The following is a 26127-nucleotide window of genomic DNA, read 5'->3' as shown; positions in this document are numbered from 1 at the left end:
TCCATGTGTAGATCAATAGTTCAGTTATTATACTTTAGACACATATAAAAAGAGTGGTCATCATACTATCTTACTTGGATAGTTCAGGTGGCACAGATCCAGAATATACCTCTTTCTGCTTACAGTTTTGGATGAGCGCTTGCAGTGAAATCAGGCAAAGTTGGCACAAAGATGAGATCAGAAACAAAAGTAAGTAGTCCAGATGTACTTACAATGCGGTCTGGGGGAGGCGTGCTTCGAATGAAACATTTGATTTGTCCTTTTTCTCCATGTAAAGCTTGCTGAGTCTGTGTACTGGAGATAGTAGGTGGCCCTGAAAAAGAGCAATCATAAATATGAGTCACAGGAATTGAAACATGAATAATTATATTTGTTTTCAGTTTCAGGTCAAAGGACAATTATGCTCAATCGCATTTTTGTGGAGCAGCATATATTCGAATGTCTCTCCTGTTTCAACCAGTACAACCTGAAGCGTTCAGGAGTTTGGGACTGCCGGGGAAGATTGCACCGCGGTGTGATATGAACATGCCTCATCCCTCAATACGATCGACCCAAGGACACGCCAGGACTGAACGGAGAGCTTAAGTGGGGGCCCAGACCTCATTCTGGATCAAAAAAATGTTGATTTACGGTTGGCTTGATTTCTGCCACTGAGATAAACATTGCTGGAGAGAGCTACAGCAGGTCTGGGGAGAATATTCAGGACGACAAAGATAGAAAGAAAAAAAAATAGCATTGTGGGGAGATAGCACACGTCGCAGTGTGCCACCTCTATCAGTATGCTTGTTGCAGATTTGACCCCTGAACCCAGCTCTAATATACAATCACTGACTTTATCTCACCTGTTCATGCAGCATTGCCTTATTCATTGTTAATTGTAACCATAAATAAACCTTTTGTAACCTTGAAAAGATGTTGAAAAATTCAGGTTTCTCCCAAAATAAGTTTGCTCAAATGGAACGGCTTTATTGGCATTACAGATTACACACTCTAAGCAGGGCGAGCTCAGTCAACAGGAGCTGCAGGTACGGGCTTCAAGCATGCGCGTGTTAAACCTTGGTCAGGCTACAAGATCTCGCCTGACAAGGGCAGCTCAGCCTAAATGACTGGTCTGCTTGCCATCTGGTCTGGAGGCTGTTCACGCCAGGTGACAGCACTAATATGAAGACAAGATGTCACACATGACCCAGTTCTGTCTTTCAAGTGTATTTTCCATTCGGTCCCAAAGAGCTCACTGTAAGAGTAATTCCAGAAAGGCAAAATGCAGGGGCAACAGTTTACACTGATCTTATATAGACATAGCTACAATTACAGTACAAGAATAATCCCGTGCAGGATTTTTTTTTAATGTGATCTGAATATAGGCCTGTTTTTATAGCATTTCGAGTTTTTCCCTTTTCTTTATTGGCTGTTTACACCATCACTCAGAGATGTCAAATTTAGACCTCTCCACAAAACAGACGCCCAACCAGACCCAGCCTGACATAATCAATCATGTCTGAAAAAAATCACGTGGGCTTCAATCAGTAGCCTTCAAGTGTGCTGAGATTACAGCATCACTCCCCTCTGAATGATTTAGGTGTTGCTTTGGTGAGTTTTCTTTAGCGCCCTCGAGACGCACTGTGCACGTAATTACATTTAAAATTATACACAAGCAAACTGACGTTATCTTTTGATTTAGATCCTTAGATTTAGCTGAGTTCTTAGAGAGATGCTCCCACAAAAACTACACAAGGAAAGGTTTCTATTTGTACGAGGCCCTGAAAAAAGAAAGAAAACATTTAGCGCGTCTTGTGATGGTTAAGATTAAGAATGTGGGTTTAAGAGGGTGGCAAGTGAGGCAGCTTCTTGATTAGTGAGACAACTCGCTTCTCCGCCAACTTCCCTCAAACTCCCGCTCTCTGCCATCTCTCTGACGATACATAATTGCAGTTTATTACCTGTCTCTTATTAAAATGAATTAGCATTTTAATGAGACTTTGCCAGATGGCGTCTTGGTATGCAACTGGAGGATGCTGGAAGGCTGCTACTGCTGCAAAATGAAGGCTGCAGACAATTTAACAAAAAAAAAAAAAAAAAACGCATTGAGAGCTGTTCTTCTTTTTTTACTGGTTTGCCAACATGGAGTGACAGTATTAGTACAACATGGATGTGCGATATTCATGTGAAGACATTTTTATATGCAGTGTGCATGCGCTAACTTGTGATTAGGAGACGAACTGTTATGTGCTTTGTATGAGTTACCACTGTCAAAACAAGATCAATTGCTTGCAGGCTGCAAAAGGCTGTTGGTAGTGATTGGGAAGGATCTATTCTATGGATCAGAACCGCAAATGAGGAATATAATTAGATAACTTTATCTCACCGGCTCAGCCTGGGCTGAAAGTATGTTTGTGTGTGTGTGTGTGTGTGTTTGCTGCTCAGATGTGATCAGAGCACAAACCCATTGGTAGCAGGGAGGTTGGTGGCACTACAGCATCAAGGACAGCAGCAGGGGAGGTAATCAAAATGTTGCATGCAATGTTCGGCTCATTCATTTGAGGAGGCGGTAACTCTGGAGTGGACATTGCAATCTGATTGCGCGATATCGGTGTGGGTGTCAAAAGGCCAGGGCGTACATTTCCCTCCTAAACTGAGGCTTCCGCTTTGAACAAAAGCTTGACATTCCCTTGCTACCTTGATGCCACTCTTTTGATTTCTCTGCTTTCTTTCATGATAAAACACGGCTCCAGAAACAGAGGAAAAGCGTGGTCACTGGTGGCCACATTTTCCTCTGGGAGAAACCCATGGTGAGGAGATCCTGTCTATATGTTGAGGCTGCTGAGCAGGGTCAGTTCTTATTGTTAATATTTGAACAATTGTGTTAAATTAAATATCCCAACTTCCGTTTTTAATGTGTATTCATACTAGAGATGTAAATACGGCACGATGCTACATAGTTGTTAAAACACATAAAATGCAAAACTCTAATGATGCAAACAAATAAAGGACATTTCCATAAAAGTATTGTTCCAATTTAGATTTTAAAGATTAAACTCTGTGCTTCCTGTCCCTTAGTTATTTCACACAGTCCAGTCACACTGTAATGAGCCCGCACACAAGATAAGAGTAATCAAATACAATTTGGTTAGTGAGAACGAGTATATTGTTATGCAGTGGCTTGTTATCTACACTGCTAGCCTATAGCAATATGAGGGTAATCTTCCTGCTGTTTTATTTCAGCTGCGCTATGTAACATCCTCAGTGGCAAGTCTGGATGTGGAGCTGCAAAAGTAATTTCATCTTCATCTGTAAATGGTCAGCTGAGGTAGGCGTCGTGTTTAACTTCTGCAGAAAAAAACCACTTTACTACCCCGAATGCTCTGACAGCTTCACTGCATCCGCCTGCTTTGGCTCAATACTTCTGTGCATCAGGGACAAGAATGTCTTTTCTCCCCATCTCTCCTCATGCAGCGCGAGCTCCGCGTCACACTGTGAAATACATCGACAGTAATAACTCAGGACAGATGGCACAGGAAAAACACTCATCATTTCATTCTCCCACCACAATTTGTGCTTTATCCAAATTTGCAATTTTTGAGGGGTGCTGATAGCGTGATTTCTGTCTGTATTTGCAAACAGTCTCGAGTCTTTGTGGCGTGGTCACATTAACAGAAAACATCAACATAAAATAAAAAAACCTGGATCCGCCTCAAAAAGACAGCATCGCGCTTGGATTATGAACACAACTCATTTCGAATAGAAAAATAACCTCGCAGGGATCAGCCAACAACACTTGTGCTCTTGTGGAGAACGTTCTTGAGGAACTGGGTCTAAGAAAGGGAGCGGCACGTCGAGAACGAAGAGGAGACTGCTTGACAATACATTATGAATTCTTATTTGTTCTCAATGAAAAATTCATGATGCCAAACACAAGAACATGTACAGACACAATATCACAACAGAGAAATGAGTGCAGAAGAAAGCAACTGACAGCAATCCTTGATAATATCAATATGTGGGGGGGAAAAAAAACCCAAAACATTGATTGTTATCAGTGACTAACTTCTCATGTGCTGGCTGTGTATTTATAGACTTCCTTTCCACTTCATTGGATGTACCAAGGAGGTTTTCTCAACCATTATGCCCTCCCTGGACAGGCAGAGGACACCTTGGAGCTGTTGACCTCAAAGCTGTTATGCTCCAAAAAGCATATGATCCTCTGCCAACAAGCCTAAACTTCTGGGTGAACCATCCTGTTAAGGCTTCACCCCACATCCAGCTTCCTTTCACATGTAAAAAAAAAAAAATGCTCATGTGACAGGTACAAATAAAGGGAGAAGTCAGTTCAAAGTCTTGCAGAAAGCCTCGCAGATCATATCTCACTATGCTTGAAATCAGCCGGTCAGATAACGTGCCGTATCTTAAATGCAGTTCTCTCCTTCGTTAATTTGCACTTTTCTTTCTTATACGCTGTTATTGCCAGTTTAAAGGGGGCCGGGATGCTAATTAACTAGGCTCATAAAGACCATCTAGAAAGAGAAACAGCAGGAAAAAAAGAAAAAAGATCCATAACAACCCTGTGCTCTGTGGGATATTGTGGGATTCTCTGGCCCTCCCCTTCCCTTACTGTCGTAATGGGCTTTCTCTCCCTAGGCTGCCCAAGCACTGAGCGCGTGCCATTAAACATACTTCTTTGCTCAAACGCACACACAAACATGCAAACACAATTGGCTGTGCAGACCCAGTCACACTTGTGGATATTAATTAATATGTATTGCGTGAATATATGGTCCTTAAGTATGCACAAGCCGAATCCTTTCAAGCATGCAAGATAACTTCTCTCAATTCCAACTTCTGCAGGAGTGTGGGAAAAGCCATGCATATATATTGTATGTTATATAAATAATCACACGCATGGACGTCCACAGCCGCCCTTCATACATGTAGCCGCTCGGCGGCTGCATATGAAATGATGAGGGGCTTTCCATTCTGAAAATGTTTGACTAGAGTAAGCAATATGTATCCATTAGAGACTTAAACACAAACTGCCTCCCCTGCTAGCTGTTTGATTATAATTAAATTACATTCTTCCCCAGGGAAAGCAGGAACCCTCGTGTCTATGTGGTACGCCACAGTGGGAGCCAGTGACACACAAAGGCAGAAGAGGGAGAGACAGAGGGAATGACAAATTATAAACACATGTAATTTAAATGACGACATTAAGGAATCGGGGGATAACTGCAGGGAAAACAAACAGCAAAGAAACATTGAAATGTGCAGCACCGTCGCATCATGAATACTCTAAATATGCACAGCATTGCCTGATACTGTATCATGGTCGTCCTCCCTTACAGCTCGCTCATCCGTTATGTTAGTTATTCACTGTCAGAGTCAATTTAGTCCTGCTGACTGTCAGTGATGTTGGGCGTATAGGCTGAGGAGAGGTGAGGAGCAACCCCCCTCCCACCGCCACCCCCCGCCCCAACACACGCCATCAGTTCAACCGCAGTGTTTGCACTTTCACAAGTTTGACAATCTGATTCGCCTCAAGGACCGGGTAAGAAATGACTCAGGATTCCTCATGTGGTTTGAGAAAAAAAGAAGATGAATTTCAATTATTCAGAAGGGTAAAAAGGGAGGCAGCTTTTGAATGTCAAATACCAATTCAGGCAGGGAGGTGCACGACGCGAAAGAAGTGAGGGAGAATATACGCAAATAAAAAGACCAGAAGACATCCCAGAACTTGCTTGAATGAAGACTGCAGAGACTAAATAAACATGCCATTTCCGCTTTGTTGTATGTTTCCCAGTGTGCTCAGAGTTGTTTATGTGTTATAATCTTTATTAAAACAATCCGTCTTCTTCCTCTCATGGCGTCGTTTTTGAAAAGGAACACAGTCTCAACAGTTACACGAGCGGGGAAGATGCATCAAAATAAACGGGTATATTGGATGTTATGTATTCTGTGTACATATTAAGGCTGCAGAAAGGAAGCCGGCATAGGTTGCGATCGACGGAATGGGAGACAATAGAATTAGTCATGATTTTTCCTTCTGCCTCTTCTGCCTCGAATCCAACTGAATTCCTGGTTGAGAAGGAGGGGGATCATTGCAGTTCAGAGAAAGCCGTGGTTCTGATCTTGCGCTGGAGGGAATACTGGTATCCCACTCTCTCTGATATGCAAAGCCAACATCGTGGTTTTGAAAGGAAAATCTTTACATACACTGTTTGCTACTTGATGTATCTTCATCCCCCAAATCAGCACCAGTGTTGCTCATAGGCAGGCTCTTTTGTTAGCTCTGGAAATGTGCAGTGATACACTGTCAGCATTAGCTCGACATCATCTCACCAGCATCTTAAAAGCCTTTCTTGTTATTTATTTATTTCTTTTTTGGCCCGGGTTGCTTTCAGATGGACACGGGGAAAATAAGAGACATGTAAATTCCACAACTCTGCCACACCGAAGCATGCTCCCTGAATATCAAGCGCTGATAATGAAGTCATTTGTTTGAGAGTTGCCAGGTCTCCCACCAAGGCTGGTATTCATTAGTCAGTCAGTGCCTCAGAAAAGGCAGCTTCCCTGTGAGTCATGCAGAATATAATTAGCATTTAAGTACATTTCACCTGTTTATGAAATGTGCGACCATATCTTGAAAATACCAAGTCTATATTTATTGCCTTTTATATTCAAAGGCTTCACAAAGATGACAGTTGATGAAACAGCTCTGCTTTATCACATTACCTTTGTCAGGAGAGTGAATTTGCACGGACACCTTGTGTGCCACATCCTGCGCGCTAGTGTATGTCAGGGCTCGTGTTTTGTTTCTACACCTGCCAGGTAAAATTAAATGTGTCTCCAAGAAGCTGCTACGCTAAAAAGAAGACTACAGGAGGCACCTTCTATTGGACATTTTACAGACACAAGACTTTCATGAACCACAGAGGAAGCAGAATACCGACTGTGACAGACTGCTTTCTTCTTGCCGCCGTTGACCCCGGACCTCAAGAGTCACACTTGTATGTGTATGCATTCAACAGCTTTGTGGGTGTCAAAGATGCATCAATAATACAGCTTACCGTTGACAGTGAGAGAAACCTCCTTCTCTCCTGCTCCCACACGCGGGACCACAGCACGGCAAACGTATTTCCCAGCATCCTCCTGTCTCACGGATTTCAGTGTCAGGAGGTTCTCATTGCTAAGAACCTGCGGCAAAAAAGGACAAAGATCATCAAATGCAGTGACAGCCGTGGCACCTCCGCATTTGAGATAGCAACAAGGCAGCGCATTGGGGAAAAAGAAAGGCAGCACATAGACCTTTTAATAGCTTAAAGGGCACCTCTCCTCAATTATTAAAATCCAATTTAGGTCTGAGCTCAGTGGAGTAAAGGGGCCGGCTTTGGCCTTTGATGTTGACAAAACGAAAGGTGGAATGAGTCTGAATTTGGGAGAAATCAACAGATCTCGTGTGAGAGCGGGTCAGTTAGAGGCAGGGACTAAAATGGCTTGGGTTTAATGGACATGCCTTTATTTGAGAGAGTCTCAAATGCAGGTTTTGTTGGGGAAAAGAAGCTGCTCTAAGCCACCGCCACAGTGGGTGACTGTTTATTATACATGCTCGGTAGCAGCGCAAATCAATAGACTCACCACTCCAGATCCCCTCTTCATCCACACGATGGTAAGAGAGGGATTTCCTGTCCAGGCGCAGTTGAACACAGCGTCAGACCCAAGGTCCACCTGCAAGGACTGAGGCTCCGCAGCCATGCGAGGACCAACTGTTGAAATAAACATCATTAGCTGCGGATTCATCCATAATCAAGTGGCAGCTGTGTCGCGCCAGCTCTCGGAGCTGAATGTCAAAATACACACGACAATAAAAATCCATAACCATGTGATATCGTGCTACTGGCACTACTGAGATGCATGCAGCATTTGCTTAAGGAGCCACTCACAGTAGACGTCAACATTGCGGCTGATGTTTGTGCTGCCAAGAGGGTTGGTAACCTCGCAGGAAACAGGCTCTGTGAAGAAGGAGTGGTCTACGATAACCTCATATGTGTCTCCGGAGACCTCCTTGATGATGCTTCCTCCTTTGGCCCACCTGGTGAGAGGATTAGAGGGCACCGATAGGAGAGATGGGAAGAAATGGAAAAATGAAGGGAAAGGGGAAAAGGTATTACGGCAGGTTTTCACACCTCCTTATGTCAATAGCATTCTTTTGTGTGAATAAATCATCATTCTGGGGCAGGTTCTCTGTGCTGGCTTCAGCACATTTTTGTGGCAGCCCTCCATGCTGTGACAAGCTCCCTGGCGACTCCGAGCAGACAGCACGTTCCTCATTACGCCAGGCAAGAGAGTGCAGCACAGAGTGCCAGCAAAGAAAAACAAATCACAGAGTGATAAATGGGTTGCTCCCCCACCTATGAAGACGTTGGTTGACACGTCCTGTATTACGCACAACAGCTGATGTTAATAAATTGACACGGGATCACATAAAGAACATCTGTTTGCGTTTGTGAATGATGGCTTCGGTGACAGCGATGCAGACGCTCGGCACGCGTTTAGGTGAGACTTTTAGGATGTCGCGAGCGGCGGCGGATGGCTCTGCGTGGAGCGGATGGCTCTCTGCTGCTACAACAGACGAGGCCCATTTATAAAAGTGAAGCAAAGGCATCTGCGGATGTCTCGGGTCTCTTTGGGAAATTTAGACAGGGCTGTGGGGCATACAATGCATCATGCATCTAAACGCTGCCATCCTCCACAATAGAGATGTGGCTGCATGCTGATGTGGCAAATGAAAACAATGACAACGGAGCCGGCGCCTGTCTCCATTTTATATTCCTGCCAGTAGTGAGAGCAGTTTTCACGGGATAGGGAACTCATTTGTTTTCCATGACTAAGCTGGCCCCATGCTTGACTGAAATGCTATCATTTAAATGAGAACAGATTACCTCATTCAATCAGTAAGTGAAGTGAAGCAGAATTCTAATTGGGCTTCATGGGATTTTTCTGCGCTCTTTCTCAGTAGCAGTGGATCTTTTCGGAGTTGAGTTCTGGTGTGAAAAGGATACAGCTAAGAGCCCCCGACACCTGTGTTTCCAAAAATGTTGAAAATAGGGCGGACGGGTGTTTTTGGCCTGTCTCATCCAGTAGTACTCGTACTTTATAGTGTTTCTGTGTCTGTGTGTGTGTTAGCCAGTATGAACAGATGCATACCCTGGATAGCCTTGGGACAGAGGAGACAAGAACCACTTTATATTTTAGCAGCAAAGTATCGTACCCCCATGTATTAGCACAGGAAATCATGCGTACGCTACATATTGAAAGATGAAAAGAAAGTGAAAACCATCAGGTTATTGATGAGTGTCGTTGTTCGCAGCAGCGTGTCTCTGAATGTGAATATCATTATGAATGCTTCCGCTGCTGTTTACATGACGATGATGAGAAAGATGGTGACGACGATGATATTAATTACAATGGTGACGGTCGTGGTAATCACGATGAAGACGATAATGTGGATGATTAAGACTATGACAACAGTAATAACAATGATGAGGATGATGACGGGGCTCATGATGACGATGATGACAACAATTAAGATGGCGATGAGCATCATTGTGTAAATTGCGCTGGTGATGAGTGTCATCATCAAGTTCATTCCTTATGGAGGAAGCAACAGTTGACAAAACAAACTCTCCGAGGTCTATTGAGTAATTGTTCCAGAGCTTTTGGTCATATCACATGACCTTCATGAGCTGATGGAGTTATCCCCCCTGTCAAGGATGTTCAGATTTCCATTTCTTTTCTGGAGCACTCTGGGGACTACTTGTTCATGCTGGACTAAAGTTTTAGCTTCAAAGTTTATTCTTGCTCTTGGAAACAGCAGCTGACAAAACAGCCTTTCAAAAAGGTCCATTTAGTGGCTGTTCAGGAGCTTTTGACCACATCACAAATAGTAAAAGGTGTTCAATAAAATGACAGTTGCAACATCTGCATTTCTATGACACTGGTAATTATTATGACTATACATATCTATATATATATATATATCTATATATATATGCCACTGTTTCCACCTACACTTTGTCAGCTCAGACTGCAGGAGTTGTAACGGGGGTAAGCACAGATATTTGGCTCCCGAGTGTAGGTTGCGGCTGCCAGGTTTAGGAGCCCTTGACAGTGTTAGATGGAGCAGAGACAGAATGCCGTCGTCCTCAGGGAGCATGGGAGCTCTGTTGGTGTGCTGGGCCTTGTCCAAGACTCGTGTCTAAACATAGTCGCTGGCCCAGGGTAACATAAACACCTGCATTCCCTTCGGGAAGTTAGAAGGGCCAGTGCAAGCTTACTCAATAGCTGACTCACTTTACACTGCTGTATCCTATTCAGGGATTTGATTCAGACAAAGGGTGTGAATCCTGTACGGCCGGCTGCGAGTGCGTGTCTTCGCGTGTAAGCACGTGTGCATGCAAGGTGTGTGTTTTTGCGCGTGCATGGGTCTGTAAGCCAACACTGTTATGTAGATAAACAGGTCTGCCATTAATGGAGCAGAGGATGAAGGAGACGTGGAAGAGGGGGAGAGTTTTGTATTTGCTGAATGTGATTAAGGCAATAAAACAGTAACAATTAAATTAGGCAGGTATCTGTGCCATCAGCATCAAGACCCACAGTAAATCAGGCCCCACAGTTATTATCAGCATGGTTAAGCACAGCACAGTGCAGTTCCATTCTCCTTTACATGCGTATTGTAAGTGATGACTGTTGAATTCTCGGTGGAATTTAAAATAAATATACAAGTATTAGTAATAGCATGCTGTGATGTTGACATGTGCATACATTACAGAGCTATTTTGTCTTTAGTGTTTATGCTGCCAAGGAATTGAAGGAAGTTCTACAGGTATGTAGTTATTCCCCAGAGGGCGGGGAATAACCTTGAAAAGTCAGGAATAACCAACTTCTAGTCTGACTTCTGGATATCTTTTGCATTTTTCTTAACTTTCCAGCATTATGCCAAAGTTTTTGAGGTTTTTAAAGACTTTTTATGTGTAGTCCTTACTTTTCAGGGCAATTTCCAACTTGTCAGACTTGCATTGATTTGTATGTTTGCAGGAACGGCGCACATTAATCTACAATTTTGCAATTATGCTGTGAATTACTGAACCAATTACAGTTCAGGTCTTGCACCGAGGCACTTATTTTCTTTTAAATAAAGGATAAAAGCATAAAACACTATAAAGCATATATTACTACCCTATACTACTTTCTTTTACACATTTTAAGTGCACCTGGCTGCAGGTTATGCAGGCCTAAGAATGTGGCTAGGGAATGGTAGTCTCGTCCAAAAACAGACAGTAGCATGTATCAGTTAGCCACCACCAAGGTTTGCAAAGAAGGAAGTTGTGGTGTTTGTAGTGTCAGTCAAAAGCAAGCAAACAATCCAGCAGTAGCAACAACAACAACAACTGAGAATGCAAGTGTGGGGAGGATTGGGATGCTATTTGCTGCAGTGCCATGCAAAGGAGGGGGTTTTGTTGTCGCTCTGTGCATGGTTGTATGTGCAGACGAGGGACCTGATTTGCTTTGTTTGTTATTCTTTCTCTTCTCTCTGTTGGGTTCTTGTTTGGATCTGAGAAAACCCTCTGTGTCTTCATCAGAGGGTGGTTGAGTGATTGCAATGCATGCCAGTTAGCCCTCCTACCATTATAAACAGTAATGAAGATGTTCCGACCCACTCGTCTTTCCCTCTCAGAGTGTTGATTCCCTGAGTGCCGACTGCAACACATGCCCATTACTCTTACTTCATTCACACTTTCAGCACCACTTTTATCTTCTCCTTCGATCCCACACCTCTAGTCCTTTCCGATCCTGTGACTTCCCCCCTCTTTACTCTCCCCTTGAGCGGTATTCTGGCAAAGGTTCTGGTATCTGGAGAAATATATCTTATTTCCATTTTCGCTTCAGATCAAGTCAGATTTATTGAACCGGTGTGGAAATCGCAAGGGGAAGAAAGCACCACGCCTTGGACTAGCGCTTCCACTGTCTTGGGCCTGTGTCTCAAGTGTCCATTGAATTGGAGGATGGCAAAGTGGCACAGTGCACATTGGGAATGGATGGCTCTCTCGAGGATAGAAAAGAGGCCATCCGTCTAAGAACTGCTCTGTCCTTGTGCAGTATCTGATCTGGGGTAGACAGAGTGTATTAGCACTGAAAAATGGTTCCCACACTGCTTGACCAGCTTCCTGCTCTCCTCTGTGATATTGCTCTCTAGAGGGGGAATTTGTGGGGGGCTCTCCCTAGTCAAAGTCTCTCAGGCAAGCATTATGAGGCCCAAAAATCCTCTGTCTACCATGTCCTGAACTCCAATGGTGCACGGGAGTCCTGAAGTGCTTGTATAAATTGCAGATAAATGTAAATGGGAGACTACGAAACAGGAGATTTGGTGGAGTATAACCTTGAAGTATCACAAGTTATTAGTCTTTGTGGATATTATTCAATCCTACTGTGGATTGTCTCAATGACAGAAAGCGAGACAGCCGAGAGAAAGCAATAGAAGAGAGAAATCGGGAAGAAATAAATTACATAAAGGGAAAGTTCAACCTCCAACCTTTTTTCATTCTGTAGTTTGTCAAACTAAAAGAAAAAGGCATCTCAACAGCCATTGCATCTTAGCTCTTGATACCCTGGAGAGAAGTCTGATTCTAGCATTGATCCAGTCTCATAACAATAGAGGTGAAATCCCTTTGCAGGTGCAATAGACGTCCTGTCTATGCTGTGCACCTACACAATGAAATACAAACCTTGTTTTCCACAATATCACTGCCCTCCCTCCTCCTTTTCTTTTTCAAAAGGGCAGAATCCATCAAAAAGGCAACATCTCTGTTTTGCCACCTGTGAGTGTGTTGTACATCCATTTCATTTCCCAGTACCATTACAAGATTCAGTGCCGACCAATTCCCTTTTCTATCGATTTCATTCCATTTATTTTTCGTCCGGATTTAAAAACCTCCCACACAGAGAACCGTCTCTGGACAAATCACTTCAGTACCGCTTCTGGACGGCCACGCAAGATTTTATGAGAATAATCACTGTCCATTTTCCGTCACAATTACAGGTTGCGTAAGAAAAAAAAATGCAAAACAGATTCAAATTGCCGGTACAACTGGGAATGCCCCAATCAATAAGGTTTAATGCACAGAGGAGATGGGTGAGAGGAATGCAGCTTGTTCAAGAAAGGTAGTACATTAAGATTGTGGGTTATGGGTTATGTTGCATCTACAACAGCATTTTTCAGTGGGATTGTGGATTTGTCGGCCATCAGCAAATTTGACTGCTTTGTACATTTGAATTAACCATTACTGAATCATTTGTATTTTCATTATTGAATACTAGCCTGCAGTGCAAATCCTTAACCAGATTTTAGGAGTGGAGTACAGATTGTAGAAATAAATGGTCTTAAAACGTTAGTATTTGAGGATAAAAAAACAAACTTGCAAAACAAAAAACCTTTTATTGAATATCAGCATTCTGTCTAGTGATAGGTTGCTGAATACTTGTATATAAAAGGTCTGTCGGGTATTGATGCAATACTATGTAAGGCACAAAGGTGTTTTATTTGTACAATTGCTTCAGAGAGCATTGAAATCCCTTGCCATGTTATATATCTTTTGCTGCTGCAATTTTAAGTTAAAATGAGCTGCAAGTACTTTTTTTTTCCTCAACAACCTTCACATAACAGCCAAACTGAAATGCATGTTCTGAAAACTGTACTGAAAGTGAAGTAAGGACTGGATGGAGCTCACCTGCGGTACGAAGAGTAATCTTTAAGTCATTCCATTCTTTTTGCTGCACTGAGCCGCTGAAGAAGCCTTCACATTCTCGTTCTGAAACAACTGTATCTCGGTGGCCATTTCCCAAACATATAATTTCTCCAATCTGCAGTCCTTGGAACTTCAGACAGGGCACTAATCACACCAAGGCGTCTCTGTCCCACACCGCTCAGAAAACCCACTCAGAAATGGTGTGTGATAACCTGGACCCAGGTTATTTCAGAGAGCAGGTTCTTTCTTTTTTGTGCATTTTTTACACGGGGGTAAAGTATCATTTAAACTTTTTATCAGAATAAAGAATCTTTTTCATGTTTTATTCTTGTGGAGTTTAGCTGAATGGCCGCGTCTTATGAGATCTGTGTTTCTAACCCTCTTCACAATGGAGCATATGTTCTCTTATAAAATAAGAATAATAATAACAATTGCATGAGCTCTAACTCAAAAGTACAGTATGCGCTACAGGCCATAGTCAACCACTACTGCACAACGCACACATAAAAACACTTGCAGACCCCTGGGGGTAAACCTGCCTTCCTGCTATATAATGTTGAGTACAACCTAATCTGGGGAAAGCTGTAATCTTGACAGCTTCATCAGATGTCGCGCACATTATGTTTCAAGCTTCCCTCCAACACACTGATAGACATTTAATGGTCAAGGGAGATGATAGGACCACAAAGCAAAGAGCTATGCAACAGAAGACTGTATTGCTTTGCTGCAGCCCAGTGGAACATGTCAAGGTTTCCCAGATGAATTTTGTGAGGTGTATTTTCATTACATTTTTCAGCATGACAGTGTGTCCTTTGTTTTTTACTGTTTCTCATTTCAAAGTGTGGGCAAATCTAATGGTGTCATGGCATCATAAAGGGTGTCTGACAATGATGAATACGATCAATAATGAAGTGTTAAATTGACTTAATGTGAAAATGTATCATCCACCAGCAATATTGATTGGCGACGAGCTCGTTTAAAGTTAACTGTACCAACTTTTCCTTCTATTTAACATTACAGGATAGCTCATTACTTGTGTGTGTGTGTGTGTGTGTGTGTGTGTGTGTGTGTGTGTGTGTGTGCTGCAGCAATGCTTGCTTTCATGATCTCACCTGTAGAGTGTGACAGGAGGGTTGGCCTTTGCAGAGCAGTGGAATTTCACAAGGTTGCCCTCAAGAACAGGCTGAGGTTCCACTGAGAGATTGACAAGTGGGAGATCTAAAAAAAAAAAAAAAAAAGGACAGACACAAAGACAACCAATTATAGAGCTGGCAGCCTCATCAAACATCCTGTTGTGAACTGTAAACCTGCGGCAAACACTATGTTGTTGACATTTTCCCTGGCTGGAAAAGACTTAGAATGAAAATATGGCAGACTTTTTGCAGAGAAGACAAAACAGATAGAATGAAACCTCAAAAGACAACAGCCAAACAAACCAACCTGCAAAATAAAGTCTCACTTTTATTCAGGGGACCCAAAACTGATTTGAGAGTCATTTGTGTAGCTGTGCCACACATACAGCATCACAGGTAAATATGCTTAAAACCACTAAGTAAAAGTGCTTTTATTCAACACGCTGTAGCAGAACAGTTGTGACAACTCATCGTGGTTTGTGGCAGCGTTTTCTCCCCATTAATAGGCGATTACACCTGAATAATTTGATGCCCTATTTGTTCTCGTCCTGCCACCCACCTGCGGTCTAGGCCCATTTGCTGAATAACATTGCGGTGCATTTTACAGGTGTGGGAGAGAACATACTATTTTTACTCTCACGTATTCATTAGCAATGTTAAAGTATATATTAACAAATCAAAGGGAAACTTGACTTGGTAATGAGTTTCAGTAAATAACAATTTGAAAGCAGTGAATAGTCCATAGTGCAATCCCCTGCAATTAAGACAATGAGCAACCTCAGTGAGACAGCACAATTAAAACAGTTCTTAGAATAACAAGCATACAGATTATGCAAATTTAATAAACAACTTAATTTATCCTAATTGACAAAGGTGGGATTCTTTTTGAGGATACGTGTTAATTTCCATATCAATCCTGTCTCATGTGAAACAAACAGCTATTTACCACACGAGTCGGAGAATGAATTTCAAGTAGGTGAAGCTATTTGTCAGGGTTTCTAAGAAGAGGCTAGGTATATTTTGTTGAGAGCGTGAAATGCAGCGAGGGAAAATTGATCAAGCTGACCTATGCCTGACCAGTAGCTGTTCAGGTGTGTTTGTAATGTTAATGGACAATCAGGTGGATAGAATTCATGTGCTCTCATAACGAGCTAATGTTTAAGGGAACCAAATCCTGTTCTGTTCAAATTCTTGTCCTTCATAGGAGCAAAGTTTTCTTTTCTCATTTTAACTTTCAAAAATGTTGCACGAGACTGGCCAATAAGAGTGTCTCATGTCGTATATAACACATGCTTTGAAAAACGTTTATATGATCTAATCCGTGTGGCTAAGGGTGAATTGGAAATCTTTTCTCAACAGCCTGAAATAATACCAACAAAAACATTTTACATTCCGCCTGCAGAGCAACTGTTTCCTGAGATGCCATTTCCACAGACTCGCAGTGTCATAGCCATGTGCCATTTGTGGTACCAGTGGCACACTGGTAAGACATCATGGGCACTAGATTAGTCACAAGGGAGAAGAGCTGGAGCTGGGTTTGATGCTCGCGCAACCATCTGTTTCGAAGGTGTACCAATGTTATCTGCTCCGTGTTCAATAATACTAATGTCCTAACTAGGGACTGTGTTTGGACGTGGATGAGGAGCAGCGGTGGGCACGGACATCCACATAGAATTAAAGAAGCACACAAACAAGCCAAACAACACTGTGTATAGTTATGTGATTCTCTCTCTCTCTCTCTCTGTGTGTGTGTGTGTGTGTGTGTGTGTGTGTGGGCATGAAGTGTAGGAAAACTGCTTTTTACCCTGTGGCTGTGCAGATGCTCTGGGCTGGCTCAGCTGCCACAAAGCCCCAGAGAGGGGGGTGGTCCAGGTGCCATATTCCTCCGTACTCACACACACCATATTCCCCATCAGCAGACTTATTTCCCTACTAGACAGTTGCCCCCCCTCCCCCCACCCCCACCAACCGCTCTGCCACCTTCAAATCCGCGAGCTCCACCTGTGCCAGCTCTCCCCAGGCATGTAAAGAAAACAACAACACTGCGGACCCTCAAAGACTGACGGCCCCAGTGAACCAGCAATTCTCTCCAGGTACTGAGCCGACAACTGTTTGTGTATATGTGTGTGTCGGTGTATTTGCATGTGTAGGCACACGCTTAAAGGGGGTATGTGTGCATATGAAAGGGCTGTGTGTGTCATAATGAAACAGGAAACCTATCCAGGCCCTGAGCACCAGTGTTAACTGCCCAGTAGGTGTTTTTAGCATCGCAAGCGGTTAATTGTGTGGACAAAAACGTAGGCACAGGGAACCTCAGGGGCAAAATGACAGATGTGGCAACAGTGGAGGTGGTAATAAAATCCAGCAAGGAGCCAGAGAGTAAAGAGAGATGCAGACATGAGAAGAAAGTGGGAGAGATTTGGAGGTCTGTGCTAATAGACATAGTGTATGTGCAGAAGCTAACTGTAGAAGTCTTTTCACTAAAAGTGTTCCTATAATGTGCTTTCAATCACGCCAACCTTTTCCTCTGGTCTTGCTGCCAAGAGACTTCTAAGGACACAAATGCTCATTAGTGTCAATCTGGCTCCTAATTAATGTTCTTTTCAAATGATTGAAACTGACCCTCCCTTTAAAAAGACCTCAGTTCCTCTCAGCAAGAGGTAATGTCATGATGGCTTTACTTCTGTTTCTAAGTCAGACGAGCAACTCTGTTGTACAGTCCCATCTCCCTGAAGACGTTCAAACAAAGACAACTGGGTAGGAACAGCTATCAAATGTCTTCCAGCAAGGCCTGGGGTGTGAATCTGAGACTGTCACTTCTCTAAACTTTGACCCTGCGGACATGACAGACATCTACATAATAACGAAGTCCATTTGCCACTGTGATATATAAATGCATGAGCTGCAGGGTGAGTACATTTGAGGTTTCATTCGATGGCACATCAATATGCTAGGTTGTTAATTCCTCAGATTAGTCAGGAGAGTAGTAGCGAGGCATAGTGAGGAGGAATGGGTGGATAGAGGGGGATAGTCGGAAAACAACAGGATGAATGGGGGGGTGGTGTTAAAGTTGGTCGACAGCTTTTGATCGGTTAGTTCAAAGTGAAGACCAGATGGTGTTTTTGGAACAATCTTCCAACTTCTCTCCGTTTCCTGGAGATAGTGCCAACATAAATTGTTTTTCCCTTTTCTTAAAGCTCAATTTCCAACCTCTCCGGGTCACCGTAGACAGCTGTTCTCCAGTCTGACCAGCCTCAAACTCCAGGAGTGTTGGCCGCCTCTGAAGAATGGGGGAGCTGTCTGTGGGACACCTACTTGTGGCTTATAGCCTGAGCAATATGGGCAGACTGTCATATGGCTGGCTGAGTGGAATACTTGAGGGGAGAACAGACTGGCTGAGAACCTGAGGTCCAGCATATTGATTATGAGATATTCAACTGTGGAACAGCGAAGAATTTACTTTGCTTAATGAAGGCAGATGTTTTTCCATTCATACAGCTGCTTAAATAGGCAGCACTGCAATCCCTGTAGCACACCTGTAAGTGTCTGTGTGCATCAGTATCACAGTTTTGTTAATGATCCAATCAAAAGTCACTGCTATTCTGGAACATGATTGGTCTGTCAATAGGGTTTTACAAGATTCAATACTGGAAACTATTGTGTTCACAATTTATATTAACACGATAACATCCTCAGTAAAAAACTGTAATGCCAATATTTATGCAGATGATGCAGTTCTGTATTGCTTTGCTAACAAGGCACATGCAGCCACTGAAACAAGCTTGTGATAAATTGCACTAAGCACTTTGAAATTAGGAGCAGGAAGAAGAAGAGAAGCCCCATTCTAGAGCCAGAGACACTGCAGACAACAGTTTGCATATTATCACTCTGAATGGACACAGTACAGACAGAGTATGAATGGATAAAAAAAAAAGTTACAGTACATCTAAATTTCACATTCACAGACTTGTCAAGCTTCGATAAAAAATGGATATTGATACAGAAACAGAGCTAATTTTCCTACGTTCAGCAGGAATCAGATCACTGAGGCTGTTTCCTTGTCTGTCTTGGATTATGGTGATGTTATCTATAGACACGCCTCTGCCTCCACTCTTAAATCCCCAGATTCAGTTTATCATTCATGATTCATCGCTGTTCCAGTTATTCTACTCATCATTGCATCTTGTATGAACGGGTTGTGTGGGCATCTCAAACAGCAAAATGTGACAGGCCTTGATTTCTGTCTATTTAGGAAGTCCTTAATGGCAACATTGAATATAGCCATTTTTAAATGTGGGCTCACACCCTCAACGATTTTTCAAAGTTTAAATAAGGGCTGAATGAATGAATGAAAGAAAAAGACCTTAAAAGTCAAACCTTAGTTCAGAGCATCAGGTATATCTTCAGGGCACTGGAGTTGTGATATTAAGAAATCATGTATGCACACAACCAACCATGTAAGCTCCCATGAGATAATTCAGTCTTGCAGCATCATCAGAGCTTAATCTAATATAGAGAAGTATTCTGAGCATTTTATTGCCCCCTTTCCCTCTCACTTTCAAATTCTGTCTTCTGTCATCTGCCTTCAGATTAATTTGCCATTATCTGCTTGATTAAGCAGGGAGAGCATGTAGCTGCTACCAAAAACAAATCCTCCCCAATTGCACATCTGCATGTTCTTTATTAATTAGTCTCAACAAATGGCATTCATTTTCCTCCCACATGGCTCAGCTTGTTTGCAATGCAAACACACAGAGAGAACCTTGGCTTTGCTCGTCCCTAGCGCATTCATTTCCGACTACGTGTCTGAAAGCGTGCGTTTCTATGTGGGGCAAAGCTCTGCAGATATCCAGCTGGACTAGAAAATATGTGAGGAATATTTTAAGTTGCGTGATGAGTGGGATTCAGCAAGACATGAAACTGTGGCATCAGAATCATATTCCAGTGCAGTGGTTTTATGCCAGGGGGTAGCAGGGTTTACTGATTAAAGTCCAAAGGGCATAATGCAAGTGAAGTCATGCTGCTGGAGAAAACAGCATCAGGGGGTAGCCACCCCTCTGCTATCAAATAATTACAGTCTGCTAATGGACTGGTATGGACAACTGAAGTCAGCAGTCTATCCAGGCTTCTGAATCATCTCTGTTGGCTCTAAATCCCCCCCATTTTGGCAACATCGCCAGTACATACTGTATTTAGATGCTAATTTGTCTAACCCTAGGTCAGATAACTCCGTATGAACTTCTGTGGGAAGGAAAATGCTGAGGTGGATGTAAATCGTGAGCATTAAGGTGACGATAAAAGAAAATACCGTTGTGAAATGCATTGGATTTGAGGCTGGTTTAAGCTGTAGAGCAATGTGCGAGGTTGTGTTTAGATTACTCTCATTTGGACTGCTGTAAGGATGGAGCGGACAGAAAAAGGGCGACTAAGCTTAGAGGTGAGCGGAATATGAAATGTTGAGAAGGGCAGGCGGACTGAGAAGATTTTAATTACTTTTGTTGCCATTAATATTATCTCACTAATGCGGTCAATTAGATTACTCTGCGCAGAGAAATAAAGTAGACTTTTAATTCTCAATATTGGGACTTACACACAAAGAGACGTGCAATAGGAACTACCAGCATTTCTTCGGAGCGTTTAAATGCTCTGTGGACATTATCCACAGTTTCAGGGAATACACAACCATTTGGGGAAATATGCTTATTTGCTGTCTCACTGAGAGCTAGATGAGAGCATCAATATCAATTTAATCTCTACGCGCTCAATGCAGAGCAGCACACAGAGTGTCAGAGAAATATTTGAAAGGCATTAACCCTGCGCTCGATAGCAGTTAATTCATGATTTCTGACTTCTAGTTACGAAAAAGGGATATAAATGGCACTGAAAGTCGGAGCCTGTGTGACTGTCCATGCAGCCCACCCAAACGGCATGCTTTGAAATAATTTCTAAGTATGACTTTTAGCAATGGGAATTGAGTGTTGGGTCGCACTTTCCACTTTTGACTTCATAGCCTTGGTCAAAAACGGGGTAAAACTTCTACCCAAAGATCAAAGGCACTCTTAGGCCAGCAAACTCTAATGTAACCCACTCAGATCTCAGAGCGCAGAAGTTGATGCAGTGTGCAGTCTAGCTTCAGTAACTTGCTGTATCCGGCCCTCACCAGGGTCCCACTTAGACTAATAGCGACCGTTCACCAGAGACTGCCATTAATCCCTCTATCTTTGTTACAGCATTGGGGCACACTGCAGCACCGCTCCTACAACCCGGATTCCAAATAAAGTTGTGATGCTGTGTAAAGCATTAATAAAGCAGAATGTGATCATTTGCTAATCCTGACATATGCTCAACTGAAGTACAACTAAACCTAACCAATTAGTTTTGGTGCCTAGCTTAAGCAAAGTGCGACCATTTCACAACGTTCATCACATATTTATGATTGTTCTCAGTGACTGCGAGGCCCTGCATGTTGAAAAATGACACTAAAGGGGTACCCAGGGCCTTAAAAAGTGACCACAAGGGGTCCTGACCAAACATCTGTATGTGACAGGATCAACACTGATTTAAATCAGAAAGTCTTCAGGACTTCCTTGGAGCTGTTTTTTCAGTTTTACGACTTTTTTCTTAGCACCTGCAGTACCAATGATGAATTCGCATTATCATTATGCTTATCTTGAGTGAAGAATGTAGATGTACAGGCAGCATCTTGTTATACACAAGCTTGGACTATCACAGAACATACAGCATGTGCACAGCGACACAGCATGTCAGTGCTATGCGACATTGCATCTCTCCAGTTGCTTTGGCAAAAGGGCCTTTCCTACGGCGGAATAATGACCAACTACAGTATCATTCACAGTTGCAGGTTTGGCAATATTTCATGACATCCGCCTTTACAAGGACCAGTTCATGCTGAACATATTGTACTTCACTGCTGGCCGGGCTACTGGCTGCATATTTCTTTCCAAAGCATTTTACACCGCTGACGATTATGACCCAGTATTGTTAAATCCTGACATATGACTGGTTTTTGCTGTAGAGTATGGGACACCCAAGCGCAGCTGCACAGATGAGATGGTCAAGTGTTACATTTATTTCGCAAGCTGACACAGGGCGCCTGGAGGAACCATTGCTTTGATAGGTGGGGTGATGGCTTTCACCGTCTCTGAGAAAGGCTCACTAAGAGAGCAGCACAGCGGGCAGAAGAAATACAGGTACGCTTTCTGTTTCTGCTGCTCCAAAGAGGTAACACATGCTCTCCTGTCTGGCCTTTTTTCCATTGCCTGGCAGTGGTCTCTGACTCACTCATTCATCATTCATCTCTCTTCATTACTGCATCATGAACGGATGTGAAACTAATAAATGAAAACAACACATTTTGGAGTAGTGAGCAGCAGTTTGCACAGATTCTGACAGGGCTTGATGATATTTCGTGCCATGACAGTTCCTCGTTTCAGCTTTGTGTACCGCCTCCTCTGTATGGCAACAGCGTCTGCCCATCACCAGTTGCCTGATTGTCCCGCGACACTGTGGAGGAGCAATCGCACAGGTCAGACCTATGTGGTGTCTGGTCCGTAAAGATATGGAGGTCGAGTTTCATCTGCTACTATTTTCCTCACCAGCATCCTATCATTTATTCATCCGGCACCTGTTTTTTATTGTTCCACGGAGACTGCGTGCTTCCCTCCGGTCACCTTCTTTGCAGCACGTGATGCACTCATATTTAAGTGGTTTTAAGATTTCTGACCTCGCAATACTCCATTCTCACAATGGATTTTACCACTGAATAGCAAGAGTAGACATACATGTAAGTAATGACAGGAATGACCTGCAGACCTTTGTTTACATGACAGTTCATAAAATGCAGCTGGCATCTGGATACAAGCGCGTGTCTCCACAGCAGAAGCCCTTCCTTCTGTAAACCATGTTTATATACAACTAATTTGCAACAGCAAATTGAAGGAAAAGTAATGCTGACCAAATTATGTTTTCTATTAACGCAATGTGGAAATGTTTTTAATTAATGTCAAATACATCATTTGCAAAGATGCTGATACTTAATGCATGTTTACTGACAACGTCTTTCATTTGCTTTCTACCAAAATAGGAAATGATGCAATGCACTATCCTCTCAAAGTGACTACAGCATTACTCAACTATGTTATGGTTATCTTCGGGCACTGCTAGCACTTCATTAATGTTAAGGAAAGATTATGGTCTGTTTTAATGCAGAACAAGTCAGCAGTGTCTTGAGACATCATTTTTTTTTCTTACATTTAAATCATGATCTGTCTTTAACCTTGACGAAAGCGCCTTTGTTGCCTAAACCCTGGATTCTGGTGTCACATTCCTGCACTTTGTACGGCCGCCATCCGTCTGGACCACCTCTCTGTGAGGTCTACATAAAATGTAGCGTTTCATTCACTCAAAGAAAAATACACATCTGTACACCACAATGTAATTATAAATGCATGTATATTCACGTTATTTCTAGAAGGCAGGGTTGACAGTAGACGTATTTCATGTTTGCTGCATGCGTCTGCGTCACACGTCAGTTCAGTTCAGTTCAGTGTGCTAAGAGCACAGATATAACGTAGGCTACATCTGCACCAAAGCTTACATTTTTGTTAAAAAACATGCAGTGTTTCAGATGCAATTTTTGAGCCAAGAACCTTGTAATCGAATTAGGCAGCAATGAAATTAAGCAAATTGATACCCAACACGAATGAATCAAAGTTCAATTACAGCATGTTTCATTTCGGGAGCAGCTTAATTTGGAAGTGGATCTTAGCACAAACTCCGGAGGCTCTGCTGAACTGTGCTGAACACTTTACCTGTCAAGTCTGAGGGGAGGGCGGAGGAGTGAGAGGGAGGGAGGGAAATGAGAGGCTAAGCCTTGTGGGAGACAATTTGAATCTCGACAATTACTCTCTGCTGTCGCTCAGTTTGATCTCACACTGTGAAAAATGTTGTCAGGAGCTTTAATTGTGTAAAGAGCACATTTTGGAATGCTAATTAGAAATCCGCTGCACTCATTTTTCAGGGTTAAATCATACATTCAGAGGCGAGGGTGATGCTATGATGGTGAGCATTTATCACAGACGCGTCATTATACATGGTGACAAATCAGTTTACATGTGGGCAGACTTCCCTCTCCGGCTGCATGACAGAGAATGACGGGGACAAACTGCAAGGGTTGCAAACACCAACAACTGTTCATCATTTTTACTCCCGCGCCTGAGTTGGCCTGATCATGGCGTGCCCGCTCTTGCCATGCTTGCCTCTTGTGGTGTACATAATGAAAAGAATGGAGCCGTCAGTCATATTGGCTGCCTAAATAGCATTTTCTGCTTTATTAGTCATACTTAATGGTGTTGAAGGGACTGTGAGTGACGCAGAATCCCTTTGTTCAAAGCCCTTCTCCTAATGTGAATAGTTCTTGATCGAAAAAAGATTCCCTGACAATTGAGGCTGAATGTGTTTTACACGCTGGGCTTACTTTGCCTATTTGAGGGGGGAATTGCGCATGCTCTCGTCAAAAAGATTGATGGCGTGAGCGAGGAAATGAAAGGGGTGGAGACCGTGTGTGTGGCGCCACGGCAGGCAGGTAGCTGGACCAAAAAAGACAATCCACACTCATTTCAGATGGACAGCTCCTTTGATGTTTCATCATAGTGAACAAAAAAAAAAGTGATGGATCATCAATCCATCCACCCACCCACATGGTATATGAAAGCAGAATAGAAACCAATTCTAAATATCCATCAGAGCCTAAAATGAATCCTAGATGTTTAGTCACAAGTGTTAGTCATGTATGCCTGTCTGACAGTTTCACGCCTCTACATGTGAGAAATACCTCAAATACTGAGTAATGCATGTCATACGCAGGCTTGGTTTTCTCCATCTGCTCTGATGGCTTACGAAGGGACCAAAAAAAAAAAAAAAACAATAACTTCAAGAAAAAGCTAAAGAGGGTAGAGAGAGAAAGCAGTGAAGAGAAAGGGAGACGGAGAGGGGGAAGCGGGATGCTCACGCTGGATGTCGATCGTGACACTGGTCTCCTTGCCGTTGGGGACCGCCTTGTTGGACGCCTTACAGATGATCTGCTGACCTGTCTCGATGTTGGACGGAGATAGGTAGAGCGTGCTCACGGTGCTTTCTCTCCTGCCGTCACGGAGCAAGGTCTGCAAAGAGAGAAGCAGAGTTGAGTTAAGTCGAAGCTAGCGGTGCAGGCAGCTGCGTGGATGAAACGTACCAGGCCCCTGAATCTACGCCATAAGTCTGATGGATCGCCATGCTGGAACCTTGGAGTTCGTGTTTCGTAATCAATAAACAGAATCTCCAACTATTTTGATTTGGGGCAAAAACTCTGATACTGCACACCCCAAGTTTAGAGTCAAACACATATTGGATTTTATCCTCAATCGCTCAGATTCAAGGATTCTAAACTGTTGAAATGACATGCAAACATGGAGGAGAGATGGAACAAACAGTTCACCAGACAAGCTTTGATGGAGAAGGTGTAAAATTGTAAAAATAATTCATGGATGCACACATCTCATCCCTTGGGGGACCAGAGGCAAACCATCAGAACACTCTAGCCTGTAGTTTTACTGCAAAGCTGATTGATATGAAAAAATAAAAAAGTAGAAATATGTTTTTTGAGCCTCTTTTGTGTGTCTGGAGAGCTGCGCTCTAGTGCATGGCTTGTCATACTCCACAAAGGAAATCAATCTTCTTTTCAGTGCTCATCCTCTGAGCCCTACATTGTGGAAGCCATCTGGAATCGGTTGGTAGCGCTCAGTAGCTCTCACTCTCCCTAAAACGCTCAGGGGAGGGCTCTGGGAGTCTATGTTAACCAGTGCGGGGCAGAACAAAGTCACTGACTAGAACAAATTGCGTGGGCAACGGGGCACAGTGTGGTCAACCACAAAGTCAAGATGCATTTCCCTGCCATCTCTTTAAAGGAGGCTCACTGTTGCTCTTGCGTTTTTGAAGAAAGTAAGACCCTGCTATAGTGAAGCACAAATATTTTCTCCACATAGAAACAGAAATACTACGCTGACCAGAGGGAGCTCACAGTGGACTTGCCTTACTGAACTGCTACCTTTGGTTTAGCCTCACAAATGCATGGGCTGCTTCACGGACATTTCCTTTATTTGGATTCTTCTAGCACGCCATAAAGCAAGAAAATCATGTCACAC

At 43.0% G+C, this 26127-nt stretch overlaps 1 protein-coding gene across 1 annotated transcript in view; it reads right to left on the bottom strand.

Moving 5' to 3' along the window:
* Window positions 1–26127, bottom strand: part of kirrel3b (kirre like nephrin family adhesion molecule 3b) — a 156913-nt gene that overhangs the window by 9284 nt on the left and 121502 nt on the right. Inside the window, exons 5-10 of the mRNA XM_041940860.1 lie at window positions 24957–25107; window positions 14906–15011; window positions 7932–8080; window positions 7627–7754; window positions 7059–7185; window positions 213–313 (exon numbers count right to left, since the gene is read on the bottom strand). Of these exons, the coding sequence (XP_041796794.1) occupies window positions 213–313; window positions 7059–7185; window positions 7627–7754; window positions 7932–8080; window positions 14906–15011; window positions 24957–25107 (762 nt within the window). The remainder of the gene's footprint in view (window positions 1–212; window positions 314–7058; window positions 7186–7626; window positions 7755–7931; window positions 8081–14905; window positions 15012–24956; window positions 25108–26127) is intronic.

Source organism: Chelmon rostratus, chromosome 7 (assembly GCF_017976325.1).
Source record: "Chelmon rostratus isolate fCheRos1 chromosome 7, fCheRos1.pri, whole genome shotgun sequence".
NCBI lineage: Eukaryota > Metazoa > Chordata > Actinopteri > Chaetodontiformes > Chaetodontidae > Chelmon > Chelmon rostratus.
This window is presented reverse-complemented; position numbering and strand designations above follow the sequence as displayed.